At 41.9% G+C, this 15,003-nt stretch overlaps 1 protein-coding gene across 1 annotated transcript; it reads left to right on the top strand.

The window, feature by feature from the left end:
* Window positions 1–8,848: 8,848 nt before the first annotated feature.
* Window positions 8,849–13,243, top strand: LOC141455127 (uncharacterized). The gene is made up of 2 exons (XM_074129984.1): window positions 8,849–9,049; window positions 9,440–13,243. Exons 1-2 carry the CDS (start codon window positions 8,849–8,851, stop codon window positions 13,241–13,243), a joined length of 4,005 nt encoding a protein of 1,334 aa, XP_073986085.1.
* Window positions 13,244–15,003: the final 1,760 nt, after the last annotated feature.

The following is a 15,003-nucleotide window of genomic DNA, read 5'->3' as shown; positions in this document are numbered from 1 at the left end:
TAGAAAGCATGAAAAGAGTAATACAACTGAACAGTATTCCAAAACAATATTTCTAAAGGTAGCGTTTCTTAATATAAACGGCTTTAATAATATGTTTAACTTAGATAAAACGGAATGTATAGAATTTCAGTCATTCGATGTTATCTGTTTGTCAGAAAGTTGGTTAATTAATGAGCCCAAACCCCTTACATATTTGCAAAATTATAATTTAATTACAGCCAGGGCAATAAAGGAAAAATCTAAAGGTCGCCCAAGCGGAGGCCTAATGATTTATATTAAGAAAGAATTCAAATGTGAAGTATTAGAGATCTCCCTCTTTTGGATATTTATAAAAGTTATGTTGGGTAACTCTGAAATGATAATAGGTAGTGTCTATTTCAGACCAAGCGATAACATCGAATATGTATTGGAAATGTTTTACGATAGCTTGCTACAAATTAGTGACAAATTTTCTGATTTAGAAATATTTATCGGTGGGGACTTTAATTGTAGAGTAGGGGAACTGGACAATGATGACATATATGTTTTCGAAAATTCCGAATTGTATGCTAATAGGTGTTCATGTGACTTAATTGAAAACAAAAGAGGTTCAGAATTAATGAATACTATGAAAATGTTTGTATTTTACTTGATTAATGGTAGAAGTTTAAGCGATCGTGAAGGAAATTTTACGTTCATAGGCGCTAATGGGTGCAGTACCATAGACTTAATTTGGGCTAACTGTCAGGGAGTATATAAAATTAAAGATATGATTGTATCACACTCTATTGTTATATCCGACCATCTTGCCTGCATTCTATTTATTGATGATATAAGTGCATCACCTGTATTTGATGACATTGCTTTAAAAAAGAATACTATAGAGGGTACTAAACAATTGTTGGAATGGAGTGACGATAGTTTAAAAGTGTATATTAGCTCCTTCCCTAACTTAAACGAGTTTGAAAATCTGTCGGCGGAGGAAATGTGTAACGCTTGGATTCAAAATATTAAACAGGCGGCTGATAACTTAAATCTGGTGAAAACAAAAACAAGCTATAATAAAGGGTTCCAGAAAAATCGGTATAATAAAGTGTGGTTTAATTCAGAATGTCAAAAGGCTAAACTGCGAATGAAACGGTCACTAAAATTATTCAAAAAAAATAAATTTGATAACAACGTTAAATCGGCATTTTTGCAAAATAAAAGGGAATTTAAGTTGATAATCGCAGAAACAAAAAAAATATATTATTATGATCTGAATTTAAAATTACTAAATACAAATAATAGTAAAGAATTCTGGACTGTAGTATCGAAACATAAATATTCAAACAGGGCAAATAATAATAAAATAGAACTGAGTGATTGGAATAAATACTTTCGGAGTTTGTACCCAGATAAACATATAGCCGATTTCAGGGTTTTGGATGTAACACACCCATTTTTCGATGTACATTTCAGTAAAAATGAAATAATAAATGGTTTGAAACAATTTAAAGACAAAAAAACGCCTGGCCCGGACGGGATACCTATAGAATTCTTAAAGAATTTGCCGTTACACTGTATAATTTTTATTAGGAATTTGTTTAATAAAATTTTAGATACCGAGAAAATCCCTGAAACGTGGGGTAATAGTTATAGAATTCAATTATTTAAAAAGGGAGACCCTGAAAACCCAGAAAATTATAGAGGAATTACACTAATGAACAATCTGACTAAATTATTTACACGAGCTCTAAGTAATCGATTGGTCGATTGGTTAGAATACGGAAATCCGCTCACACAGACTCAAAATGGTTTTCGAAGGGGAAGGAGTTGTAGGGATAGCATTTTTTCTTTGTCGTCATTAATTTGTATTAATCTGAGGCATAAAAAGAGAAAATTATATTGTACGTTCGTCGACTTTGAGAAGGCTTTCGATTCGCTAGAAAGAAATATACTGTGGCGAAAACTATATAATTACGGCGTCAGTAGAAAATTTATTCAAATTCTGGTTAGTCTTTATAATAATATGCACACTAAGATTAGAAGGGAAAACGAATTCAGTGAGTCATTCTTTATAAGTAAAGGAGTTTTACAAGGCGACACAATATCACCGTATTTATTCTCGATATTTATCAGCGATCTCGAGGTCTTTTTCGGAGAAAACGGATGTGCAGGCGTTAATATCGATAACAAGAATAGTATCTCAGTCTTATTTTATGCTGACGATATTGTGCTTTTATCAGATACGCCTATAGAGGCTCAAAGAAAAATTAACGTACTAACAAAGTATTGTGTAATTAACTCACTTAAAGTTAATATTAAAAAAACTAAAATGATAATTTTTCAGAAAAAAAGAAGAAGAAAAGATGAGCAATTTATTTATGACAAGAATGCTAAAATAGAAATTGTGAAGTCCTTCTCTTATCTGGGTGTTAAATTCAGTAATTCGGGGGTATTTCTAAATGCATGTAAAATGGCGTCTAACAAATGTTTAGCCGCGATTGCATCTGTCAGACAAATTTTAATAAACACAAAATGCACTTCTTGGGAAGCTAAGATGCTCTTATATAATAACATTGTAAAAAACAACCTACTTTATGGTAGTGAAATTTGGGCACTTAGATATTTTGATTGTATAGAACAAACGCAAGTAAAATTCCTTAAACAGCTGTTAGGTGTTCCTTTAACAACCCCAGGGTATATGCTGCGTACAGAGTGTAATGTATTGAAACTAAGTGCTAGTGTACTTAAGAGAGCTATCGACTGGTGGTGTACTTTGTTATCAATGCCTAATTATAGAATAGAAAAGCAGTGTTATAGCAGATTGGTGGAGTTAGACTCATCTGTTAATAACGATGTCAATTATAATTGGGTCAGCCAAATTAAACATATTCTTGGTGATTTGGGCTGTGAGTGGTTGTGGATGGAACAGTGCCCACAAACAGTTAAACAATTCAGGCAGCAATTAATAGAAAAGTTTAATGAAACAATCAGGCAAGATGATCGGGATAGGATTCAAATTTCCTCCTATAATGGAGCATTTAAAAATATTAAATTAAACATTAATAGGCCCAGTGACTATTTGCTTTTCAACGGTGTACCATTTGTAAAAATTTCACTAATTTGTCAATTAAGAATGATTAACGAAAAAAGAATTAGTTTATATTATAACCATAATAGACACTGTTGGAACGCAGACGATATTTGTACAATGTGTAATACACTGGAGGAAGAGAGTTTAGGACACTTTCTGTTCAATTGTCCGCTTTATAGCGCTCTAAGGAAGCTGTATGTTGACAAATATACACAGAATGGCGATAAAAGTGTTCAACTTACACACCTACTCACAATTAAAAATGCCCAACAGGTAAACGACATTTTCAGTTACTGTTCAGCTGCACTTAAGTTAAGAGCTTTTATTTTCAACGAGTAATATTACGAATTATTATCACAAAAACGAAAAAAAAAAAAAAAATTTGGTTTGTTTATTTCAATACATAGTTTTATTTTTATACCTATAAAAAAGAAGAGATTGTTTTCATTTTTATTCTTTATATTTTTTTGTAGTCTTATTATGTCTTGTTTATTCAGATTAATCAAGTGTAATTGTACGTGCAACTCCCACTGTATACCGAATGGTTGTAACAGTTGTATAAAAATAAATAATAAAAAAAAATTTCTTCCATGAGCCGGTCGTCGTAGTCAGGATCCTGAAAAGTTTTCTTCAATCCTCGCACCAGCTCTTGCCACGAAGAGAATTCTTGCCTCTTGGCTCTAAACCATATTTTCGCCGTGCCAGTTAACAAATCGTCAAATCCTCGAAAAACCTCTTCCTGTGATACACTTCTTGAGGCCATCCGCACTTCGACATCTTCCAGGAAGTTAGTCAGAGTACATCCTGCCTCTTCACCTGAGAAAGTCAGGCCCCACTTGTACAATTTCGGATCCCGTCGAGAAACATGCGGTACGTCATTCTTGGTAGAGGTAGAAGCGGTAGCTCGCATCTCGGGGAGGGTAATTGGTGACAAAGCCTCCTGAGGTACACTCCATCTGATGTCTGTCCGAGTAGGTTGGGGGTTCCTCCCCAATTCTAGTTGGCCCAGTTCTTCTACGATACTATCGTGCTTCCCTTCTTTCCTCCCTGCAAAATCTGGCACCGGAAATTGCTCCGTCGATGATGTACCCAGGGTTGAACTCTTAAGCTTGATTCTCAACTCCTGTATCGCCTCCTTTAACTCCGCAATTTGACCTACCAGCCCTTCTTCCGGTAAGATCCGGTTGCATCGCTGGTATATGTGTAACAGCCGCGTATTAAGTCGCTTCAGTTAACTAGATTCTGTTCCTTCATCACATTCTTCCACCGCTCCTTTCAACACCAGGTATTTCTTCTCACAAATTGTGAATTCCGTGTTAGGGTCTAAGTTTGCAATAAAACTGGGATCAAGAGAAACATCCTTGGATAAAGCTTCTTGCAGCCTTCTGCGCAAATCTTGGCAATTACCGTCAGCGTTTATTCCCCTCATTTCCAATTCGTACTGCAACTCTTCCTTCAACAGCCTATACACATCCATCATGGGGAACGTAAAATTCTACTTCCGGCTCGAGATGAAAATGTTGAAATGGTCCCTTAATTTCTTTTAGCCCCACGTTGGGCGCCAAATTGTTACGTCACCCTCTACAAATACCTCTGGACAAGGCAAGCTCAGTGGTGACGGGGTGGGTAAGGAGAAAAGGGAACACAAGGAAGAGGAAATATGATGACTACTAATAATCCTAATAATACTAAGGGAAAAGAAAAATAACAAATAAGTAAAATTAGAATTAAAAAAAAAAAGTAGTTACCTAGTAACCGCTCTTCGGTTAGCGAACCTGCGTTGTGTGACTCTATAGGCCGATACTCTAACTATACGGCTACACTAATGTAGCAATGATTAATTAATGCCAGCTATGCTTATAATGTGGTTGCACAACAAAAAAAAATAACAACTGGAATAAATAAAAAAACTTCTGAATTAAGGTTATAATTGAACTAGGAGACGGAAAAGTTCCTTTAAAAAAAAAAAACGAATCTACTAATTAATACTAACTTAAAAGAAATTACATCCGCAGCTTGAACTAATAAAATTAATCCAATAACCAAAATTATATTTAACACTCCTAAAACGATAGTCCCGATTCAAAATTAAGTTCCACACTTACGTAGTATATTACCAGGCCTGGTCGTCGTTGTCCTTTCTCCTGTCTTCTTCTTAGATGACTATTACTTTCCTTCTGCCCTCCGAGAAACGAATAGTTCTTCACTCGGCAATTTATTCTATAGAGATTGCAGAGGGAAGAGCGAAGTCCGCCTGACTACTTCCTTTTATTTAAATTCTTCTCTCCTTTCTCCAAGACAAGGTATACCTATTTTTTTTCCTCCTTTTTTTTTCGAAATCGCGTCAGTCCTGTTTGGTTCCCCAAGAGTGGCGGCCCCCCAGACTTGTTTTTTCCCTGAGTCAGTTGGCGGAATTGGGTGAGCACAAGGAGAGAGGGGAGGCGCTGGTAGGATGTCAAGTCAAGCGTCACTGTGAGGAGTAATGTCGGCCATGTTAGCTTCAGCTTTTTCATGTTGTGCGTATTAACTAAAAACTTTGGTTTGTGTTTACCAGGTTATAATAAAAAACTGTGTCTTAGTTTATGATTTAATGAGCTCAAACTTTTGGACCTTAAGGATAGAGACTCACATAAGTACAATAATCATTACATTAATTTCCCCACTGATATACGTATATTGTCTTGGACAAATAACTATTCTAATTAATTCCCCCGTTATATTGTGCTTTGTACAAACAAATTAGTCTAAGTAATTCCCTGTTATATTGTGCCCTGTACATTAATTATTGCAATTAAGTCTTCCCTGTTATATTGTGCCCTGTACAACAATTATTGTAATTAAGTCTTCCCTGTTATATTGTGCCCTGTACATTAATTATTGCAAGTAAGTCTTCCCTGTTATATTGTGCCCTGTACAACAATTATTGTAATTAAATCTTCCCTGTTATATTGTGCCCTGTACAATAATTATTGCGATTAAGTCCTCCCTGTTATCTTGTGCCCTGCACAGTAATTACTACAATTAAGCCTTCCCTGATATATTGTCGTGTACAATTAATTAGTCTTGTTAACTTCCCCGTTGTATATTGCAATAATTATTACGATCACGTCTCCCCTGATATATATTGTGTTGTACCAATACTTATTCATTAAGAGTAGTGCGTAATCCGCACCAAAGTGTTATAAGAGCCAGATTCCCTGTGGCGTTCAGATTTATTATTATTTCACCTGTTGTATATATATATATTTGTCTGTATCTCTTCGGAGACTTGTTAATTGTGAATAAAGTTTATGGTGAATTTGTAAAGTGTTCTGAAGACTGGTGGCGTCCCCCACTTTTCCAGCTTTAATTTTAACTGCGTCTTTTTCCAACCCCCTTCCTTTTGACTATTTTTCATGGTGCCGAAACCCGGGAACAGTCTTCAGAACACTATTCAACTGTTTTTTAATTTTTCTCTGTACCTTGTAAGTAATCTCGTCTTTTCTTAAAATAATTTGTTTATACTTTAGTTTTATTTCAGTTTGAATATTGACAGTCTTGATTGACAACTGTCGGGTTTTTCCTTTGTTTGTTATGTTCAGTTGTGTTTAGTCTATATAACATTGTTTGCTGCTTTATTGTATTATTAGTAAACGTAGTTAAGTTAGCACACGTTGCTTGGTATATTTTGTAGTACTTACTTATCTCCATTTAGGAATTTGTCATTGATTTGGAAACTTATTGTACGTATTGTATCTATGTTTTTTTGTTTTTGTTTTGCAATGCAACTGGTTCATTCCTTGCATCTGTAACAACATTTGATATTTGTATTTGTCTTTGATCTTATCTATATTGTTGGCTTTTGCCGCCTAACCTCAGCAGATCAAATGGAGGAACAGGCACAGGTCACCCCCCCTCTCTCACCAGCCACCCCTAGTCACCCTGTCTTGGAGGAAACTCCCCGATTTCCTCTCCAGTCGGAACACTATCCTGACATCTGTGAAGTCAGATGTAATCATTTAATAGCCAGGTTAAACCAATGGACCCGAAGGGTCAGTGATCTTTCCCCCAGCTCCCCTGAAGCCTTGGAGCTTAGCCGCAACTATTCTACCATGTTCGCCTCCCTGTCCCAGACTGTTGACAGGGAAGCATGGGGGTGGTTGCGTGCATTGTCCCCGGAAGTCGGTGGCCCACTGGCTGCGTCTCTGTCGGAGAGCCATGAGCGTGCTGAGGCAGCTCAGTTGACCATCATTCTGCCTTTATTGGCAACAGCCCCCGTCCCCACTACCGCTCCGCCAGATCAGGGTTTTTCGGTCCCAGCAGTTGACGAGTCCGTAATTGAGCTTGCCAGGCGCCAGCTGCAGGAACTAGTTATCCCTAACATTACCCCTTTCGGGGGGGATGTTTTACAATATAAAAGCTTTAAGGCCAGTTTTCAGGCGGAGGTGCATAAGCTTTCCTTACCGGCTCCGAAAAGGCTTGAAGCCCTCCGGTCCTCTCTGAGAGGCCCCCCTCTTTCCATTATACAAAATGCTCCGTCCTCCGAGGAGGGATATTGTTACGCCTGGAGCACCCTGGACTCCAGATATGAGGGACAATTGCGTGTCGCCAGTGCCACGATAGAATCCTTTTTGCAATTTCCGGGCGCTGACCCAGGCATTGAAGAGTGCATCGCGTGGTTGTCGCGCCGCCAAATAATGCTGGATCAGTGTCATATTCCGCACCCGCTAGATTTTTTATTGTGCCATGTGACCCTGTCTGTTCTCCCCCCTGGCCTCCAAGAGGAGTTCAGAAAAAGGTACCTGGGATCCTTTGATCTCCTCCCCTCGAGTAGTCAGGTCCTCGAATTTCTCAAGGACCAGGAGGATAGGTTTTCCCCCAAATTAACCTCCAGTCTGTCACCTCCTGCCTCGTTGATACAGCTCACTCCTAGTCATTCTTCACCTTCCACTGTTCCGCAGCCTCGCTCTGCGTCCCCCGCGCGCGAAACCCAGGCACAACCGGAGTCCTCCCCCAAACAGGTAAGGCGCTATACCCCTAAGTCTGTAAGGTTCGTTCCGCGTCAGAGGAGACCATCGCCCCCTCCTTCTCCGGCCCCAGCTCGACAACCGGCCTTTTCTACCTCCCGTACACCGACTTCCTCTACTTCAGCGGCCCCCCAATGCTACCTGTGCGGAGATTTTCACCGCCTGGCAAAATGTCCAGAATATGTGAACATGTCGATTAGCGACAGATGGAACTTCGTAGTAGAGCGAAAACTGTGTGTCAATTGTCTTTCAAGACAGCACTTAGTGTCTAGGTGCCCTTGCCAGGTCGGTTGCGCGAAGTGTCATGGAGAACACCACACCTCACTGCACCCTCCTCCACCCTCCACTAGCTTCAGCCAGGGAACACCCCCTGTGTCTGGTATTCCGTCGCTCATGTCCCTACAGATCCGTCGGCCTCAAAAATGTAGTCTCCCACCAAGAAGAACGCCCTCCCCGGGCCCTTCTGAATCTCCTCCTCCATTTCCTCGGAGTTCGCTGAGTCCCCCCAGTCCTTTTGAGCCTCACCCGTACTTAGCCCAGGCCAGTGACTTGAGGTCCCGACCCACATCGCCGCCCTCCTCTTCTTCCAGTCTATCCCCCGTACTTCCCACCATCTACTTTGGCCGCCATCCAGCACCATTCCGTCAGCCAGAACAATAGGTTCTCGGCAAGCGCGATACCCCTCCGTTGTCCACTGTAGTTTTTTGCCGTCGCAGACACTGTCGTCTGTGTCATTCGGCAAAGGTTCCCCGTCAGTCCATAGTCAAGTCTTTCCCCTTCCGATATGTCAGTCTCCCCCACTGCCCTGGTGTATCTCCTTGGAGGAGATGGCCAGTGGTATCGCGCTCGTGCCCTGCTGGATTCAGGCAGTGAGATCAACTTAATGACTAAAGCTTTTGCCAAGGAAAGCAAATTGACCTATAAACCCATGTCAGGCGGTGTTCGTGGCATAGGGGGCAATATTGCCACCCAAGTCGTGGGTCAGGTATCGACCAATTTAAGACAAGCCCACCCTTTTGCACAACTCAAAATCCCTTTCCGCGTAGTTACCAAGACTGTCCCAGATGCACCATCCTCCTACTTTCCTGTCAAGGATTAGCCACATCTAATGGACAAACCTTTAGCCGACCCAACCTTCAATGAACCCAGGTCAGTAGACGTGGTCTTCTCCGCCTCAGTCTTTGATGCCATCGATCTCAGTAAGATTATTCGTTCCCAAAATGGTTCCCCTAACGCAAGATTGACCACTCTTGGTTGGATCATGTCTGGTCCCTTGAGAAGCTTCCCCACGAGAAGGGTTCGGTTTGACCCCTTCGTCAAGGACAGCAGGTCCAATTCTAAATTATATCGGACCTATTATAAAATTTTATTCAAGCATAAATATGGCCAATTGACGCCCCCTAAGGTATCTTCTAACCAGTCTATCCCAGAAGATGAGCCTTCAATCGGTAACCCTCCTAGTAACTCTGAGTCTGAGTCAATTGTCCCCCGTGACAACCTTGAAGAGTCAGACCAGCCCAGCTTACCCAGTGTGTCAGCATCCTCCCCGCAAATCCTATCCTCTTCCTTACAGGAAGCAAATCTTCAAGAACCTTCTCGTCCGATTGTAGCTAGTCAATTCCCCTCTCCGAAACCACAACGTTTAATGAGCACGCGGCGTCCACTGCAAATCATAATAGCCACTCCTGACCCTGTAACTCCTCCTACTACCAGACCTACTGCGGAAGACATTCCCTCGGAAAGTTCCGCTCTACCTGTCAATCTCTCTTTAGTCAATCCTGTGCTGGCAACTTCGTTTAAACCAACAGTACTTCGCCTCAGCTCTGGAAAAGCTTCACCACCTATTCCGCACCCCCCTGACTTAGTCTTGTCCCGTCTTATGGAAAAAATGTTCGCCCTGGAGGAAGTATCTGAAGTCTCTCCCCTTACGCCAGAGGAGTTGAAGGCCGAAGAGTGCTTCTCTAAGTCTCACTCTCGACTCCCTGATGGTCGGTTTTCAGTAGCACTGCCATTAAAAACCAGTCCGTGTTGCCTCGGTGAATCTAGAAAGATCGCTTTAAAGCGTCTCGTACAAACTGAATCCCGTCATGCCAAGTCCCCACATCTCCGTGCTCCCTATGTGGAGTTTATGAAGGACTACTTAGATTCCAATCGTATGGAACTGGCCCCTCCTCTCAAGTCAGGTCAAATTGCCTATTATATTCCCCATCATGCGGTACACCGTCCAGACGATCCCCCGGAAAAGATTCGTGTAGTATTTAACGCTTCCCAGAAGTCCTCTTCAGGCATCTCCCTCAATGAGCTCTTGCTTCCCGGACCCCGTTTACAGCTCGATATCTGGAAGGTGGTTACCAGATTTAGAGTGGACAAATGGGTCTTTACGGCCGACATTCGCCAAATGTTTAGACAGATACAACACCCCCCGGAAGATAGGGATTTATTACGCATACTGTGGCGATTTGATACGAGCCAACCAGTGCAGGAGTACCGTTTGTGCACGGTGACTTATGGAACCACGTCAGCTCCTTACTTAGCATGTCGCGTACTCCAAGAATTAGCTATTACTTCCCAAAAGTCGTTTCCTCTAGCTTCTGAGATACTACTTGAACGCACCTATGTTGATGACGTTTCTGGGGGAGGTTGCACTCCCACTGAGGCACTCCAATCTCGAGATCAATTAATTAAACTATTGGGTCAAGCTCAAATTGAACTTCGAAAATGGGCATCAAATCATCCACAGTTACTGGATCAGATACCCCCTGAACACCTACTCCCAGCCATGTCTTCGGTCTGCCTAGAAAATGACGAAGAGTCTCAACTAAAAATTCTGGGACTTTGTTGGAACCCTTCTCAAGATTACTTTCATTTTCGGATTCGTTCTGTTCCTAGTGTTCAAACCAAAAGACAATTAGCCAGTCAGATCGCAAAAGTTTTTGACCCATTGGGATGGCTGATCCCTATAACCATTTTTGCTCGTGCAATATTTAGAATAGTCTGTCAAGCCTCCTTTGATTGGGATGATCCCCTGCCCTCATCAATTGTCCAGGAATGGGCTCAGTTCGCTGTTTCCTTGCCTGACCTGTCCAAAATTCACATACCCAGATTTTTGTCTCTACCCACTTCTAAAATGTATTTGGTGGGATTCGCTGACGCGTCCGAGCGAGCCTATGCGGCGGTGGTATATCTCGTGTCTCAGTCTGAGGACACGGTTATTAACCTGGTCATGTCCAAGGCCAGAATGGCCCCAATGAAACCGGTTACGCTCCCCCGTCTGGAGCTTTGTGCTGCCCACCTACTTGCTCTTACTATTGATAAGGTCAGATCACTCTTCCCTCAGATAACCACTCAAAACGTCCTAGCCTTTTCTGATTCTACCATTGCCCTGGCTTGGATCACAGCAACACCACCTCCGCATTGGAAGGTGTTCGTGGGTAATAGAGTAGCAGCTATCTTAGAAAAGGTACCCGCCTCGCAATGGTTCCACATCTCCTCCTCACAAAACCCCGCTGACTGTGCCTCACGTGGATTACGACCTCAAGAATTAGTGAGTCATCAGCTATGGTGGGAAGGTCCCTCTTGGCTGAAGTCAAACCACGAGTCATGGCCCCTTGGGCAAGTTAGTGCCGATTTGTCTGACCCTGTCGTGGGAGCAGAAATTCGCTCCCAGGCCTTTAATGTGTCAAATGCAATGTCCTGCCCTGAGGAATTAGAGACTAAATTTTCCAGTCTGTATACTCTGCAGAACGTAGTGGCCTGGTGCCTGCGATTCGCCCACAATACTAGAAATCCAGTACGTCGTATGTCAGGTCCATTGAATGTAAAGGAACGTATCGAAGCCCTGCGAGTCCTAATAGTCCGAGCCCAACAGCACTCGCTTTCCGAGGAAATTGAGGATGCTCAGTCCCCCAGACCTAGATTACGCCTCGTCAAAACCTTAGGCCTATTTCTGCACACTGATGGAGTGCTGCGAGTTGGAGGGAGACTCAGACTGGCCGACGTCCCCGAATCTCAAAAGCACCCTGCCTTGTTGCCTTCGCAACACCCCTTCACCGCCTTGGTCATACAAGATGCCCACATATCCAACCTCCACGTAGGCCCCACTGCCACTCATGCGTTTTTGAGAAGTCGATATTGGATTGTTAATGGTAAGAATGTTGTCCGCCGACAATTGGGTACCTGTAACAAGTGTTTCAGTGTCAAGCCAACACCCTTTAACCCCCTCATGGGTCAACTGCCAGAAGGAAGAGCCAGCGCTTCATCACCCTTCACCACCACTGGCATAGACTACGCAGGCCCCTTCAACGTGAAAATTGCTTCATTGCGTTCAGCCAAAGTCCTCCAGTCTTATCTCGCCATTTTCGTCTGTTTTTCCACCAAGGCCATACACCTGGAACTAGTCACGGACCTCACAACACAAGCATTCTTAGCTGCCCTAAACCGTTTCGTTGCCAGGAGGGGTGTGCCGAGTCACATTTGGTCGGATAACGGCACTAACTTCGTCGGAGCCAAAAGAAGACTCAAGGAGGTATCTGCACTACTAAATGACGCCAAGTCTCAGGAGGCCATTTTGAGAGAATCCAATAAAAGAAGCATCGAGTGGCATTTCATCCCCCCTCGAGCACCACATTTTGGAGGTCTCTGGGAAGCTGCCGTTAAATCTACTAAAAGATTACTGAAGGTCACGTTAGGCACTCAAGAGCCCACCATGGAGTGTTTCCTCACAATCATTTGTCAAATAGAAGCCATATTAAATTCCAGACCTCTTACCGCTGTCTCGTCCTCGCCAGATGACCTGCAAGTCCTGACGCCAGGTCACTTTCTGATTATGCGGCCTATGACTGCACTACCTCCCGATGGCTCCTTAACCCCTCGCACTGCACTCAAATCGAAATGGGCAATGGCACAGCTCACTGTTGGACAGTTTTGGAAAAGATGGCACAAGGAGTACCTCCTCGAGCAGCAAGCCATGCTAAAATGGCATTCGCCTTCCTTCCCCGCGGCAGTGGGACAAATAGTCATGATCATGGACGACAACCTTCCTCCACTGCAGTGGTCCATGGGCCGAATAGTCAAGCTTCATCATGGCCGGGACAATGTGGCCAGGGTGGCCGAGGTCAAGACAACTTCAGGACTGATCAGCCGGCCTGTCCGGAAGCTTTGCCCCCTGCCAACTCAGTAAGTGGATCTCTGCGAGTCCACTGCGGGGGAGGATGTTTGGTTCCCCAAGAGTGGCGGCCCCCCAGACTTGTTTTTTCCCTGAGTCAGTTGGCGGAATTGGGTGAGCACAAGGAGAGAGGGGAGGCGCTGGTAGGATGTCAAGTCAAGCGTCACTGTGAGGAGTAATGTCGGCCATGTTAGCTTCAGCTTTTTCATGTTGTGCGTATTAACTAAAAACTTTGGTTTGTGTTTACCAGGTTATAATAAAAAACTGTGTCTTAGTTTATGATTTAATGAGCTCAAACTTTTGGACCTTAAGGATAGAGACTCACATAAGTACAATAATCATTACATTAATTTCCCCACTGATATACGTATATGGTCTTGGACAAATAACTATTCTAATTAATTCCCCCGTTATATTGTGCTTTGTACAAACAAATTAGTCTAAGTAATTCCCTGTTATATTGTGCCCTGTACATTAATTATTGCAATTAAGTCTTCCCTGTTATATTGTGCCCTGTACAACAATTATTGTAATTAAGTCTTCCCTGTTATATTGTGCCCTGTACATTAATTATTGCGATTAAGTCCTCCCTGTTATCTTGTGCCCTGCACAGTAATTACTACAATTAAGCCTTCCCTGATATATTGTCGTGTACAATTAATTAGTCTTGTTAACTTCCCCGTTGTATATTGCAATAATTATTACGATCACGTCTCCCCTGATATATATTGTGTTGTACCAATACTTATTCATTAAGAGTAGTGCGTAATCCGCACCAAAGTGTTATAAGAGCCAGATTCCCTGTGGCGTTCAGATTTATTATTATTTCACCTGTTGTATATATATATATTTGTCTGTATCTCTTCGGAGACTTGTTAATTGTGAATAAAGTTTATGGTGAATTTGTAAAGTGTTCTGAAGACTGGTGGCGTCCCCCACTTTTCCAGCTTTAATTTTAACTGCGTCTTTTTCCAACCCCCTTCCTTTTGACTATTTTTCAAGTCCCTTACCCCATATGATCCTCTCGTCGCTTGTCTTTTTTTCCGCTGCCCTCTTCACACAACCCTATGCTCTTCTCAATATAATTTATCAGCCATACATTCTTCATTTCTCTTGAACAAATTTCCTGGACTCATTTTCTTAATCCTAAATTTTCCCTAACCCTAACTAAATAGATAGAAAAAAATTTAGAAATAACTATAGTCATACTGCCAGAATTGTTTTCGTTTTGTGAAGCTGTAACAAATTACCGAAAAGTAAAATATTAAAATTACCGAAAGGTTAATTATTTTTGGCAATTTCCGTCAATCGAAGATGAATATAAGCGAAAACGAGACTCGAAACTAAACTAATTTCATCTATTATCAACAATTTCATGTCTTGAAGAACGTGCCTAATCGCCCGACAGCTTTCGACGTTTAAATTATTATATTCGGCGGTTTGTTGGTGCTCAACCGGGAGCGATAAAAGCCGGTAAATGGTGACGCCATTTACATTATATGCAGCCAGGACTGTCGGAGCCGTTATAGCAACTGAAATAGTGTCTTTCTTTGGCGGAAATCCATTGTTAATCCAAACTTTTAACGCTTTTAAAAGATAAGATTTACCCGTATCGCCTACACCAGAGACGAATAATTTAATTTGACTGTTGCATTTATTATTACTTTGGTCGATAAGTGTTTTGTTATTTTATTAAAAATCCGGCTTTGATCTTTATTTAGGTTAAATACATTATTATTGCGGTCAGTATTGTTGGTATACATCGCGCGCAAACT

This window comes from Rhodnius prolixus, unplaced genomic scaffold, assembly GCF_049639745.1.
Source record: "Rhodnius prolixus isolate KJV_2025 unplaced genomic scaffold, Rpr scaffold_27, whole genome shotgun sequence".
NCBI classification, from domain to species: domain Eukaryota; kingdom Metazoa; phylum Arthropoda; class Insecta; order Hemiptera; family Reduviidae; genus Rhodnius; species Rhodnius prolixus.
This window is presented reverse-complemented; position numbering and strand designations above follow the sequence as displayed.

What these genes read in the sequence shown, in the direction of transcription:
- LOC141455127 (XM_074129984.1), top strand. Translation starts at nt 8,849, where the DNA reads ATGTCAGTCTCCCCCACTGCCCTGGTGTATCTCCTTGGAGGAGATGGC. An exon ending in CCACCCAAGTCGTGGGTCAG is followed by an intron (nt 9,050 to 9,439) that starts GTATCGACCAAT and finishes ATTTTATTCAAG; the next exon opens with CATAAATATGGCCAATTGAC.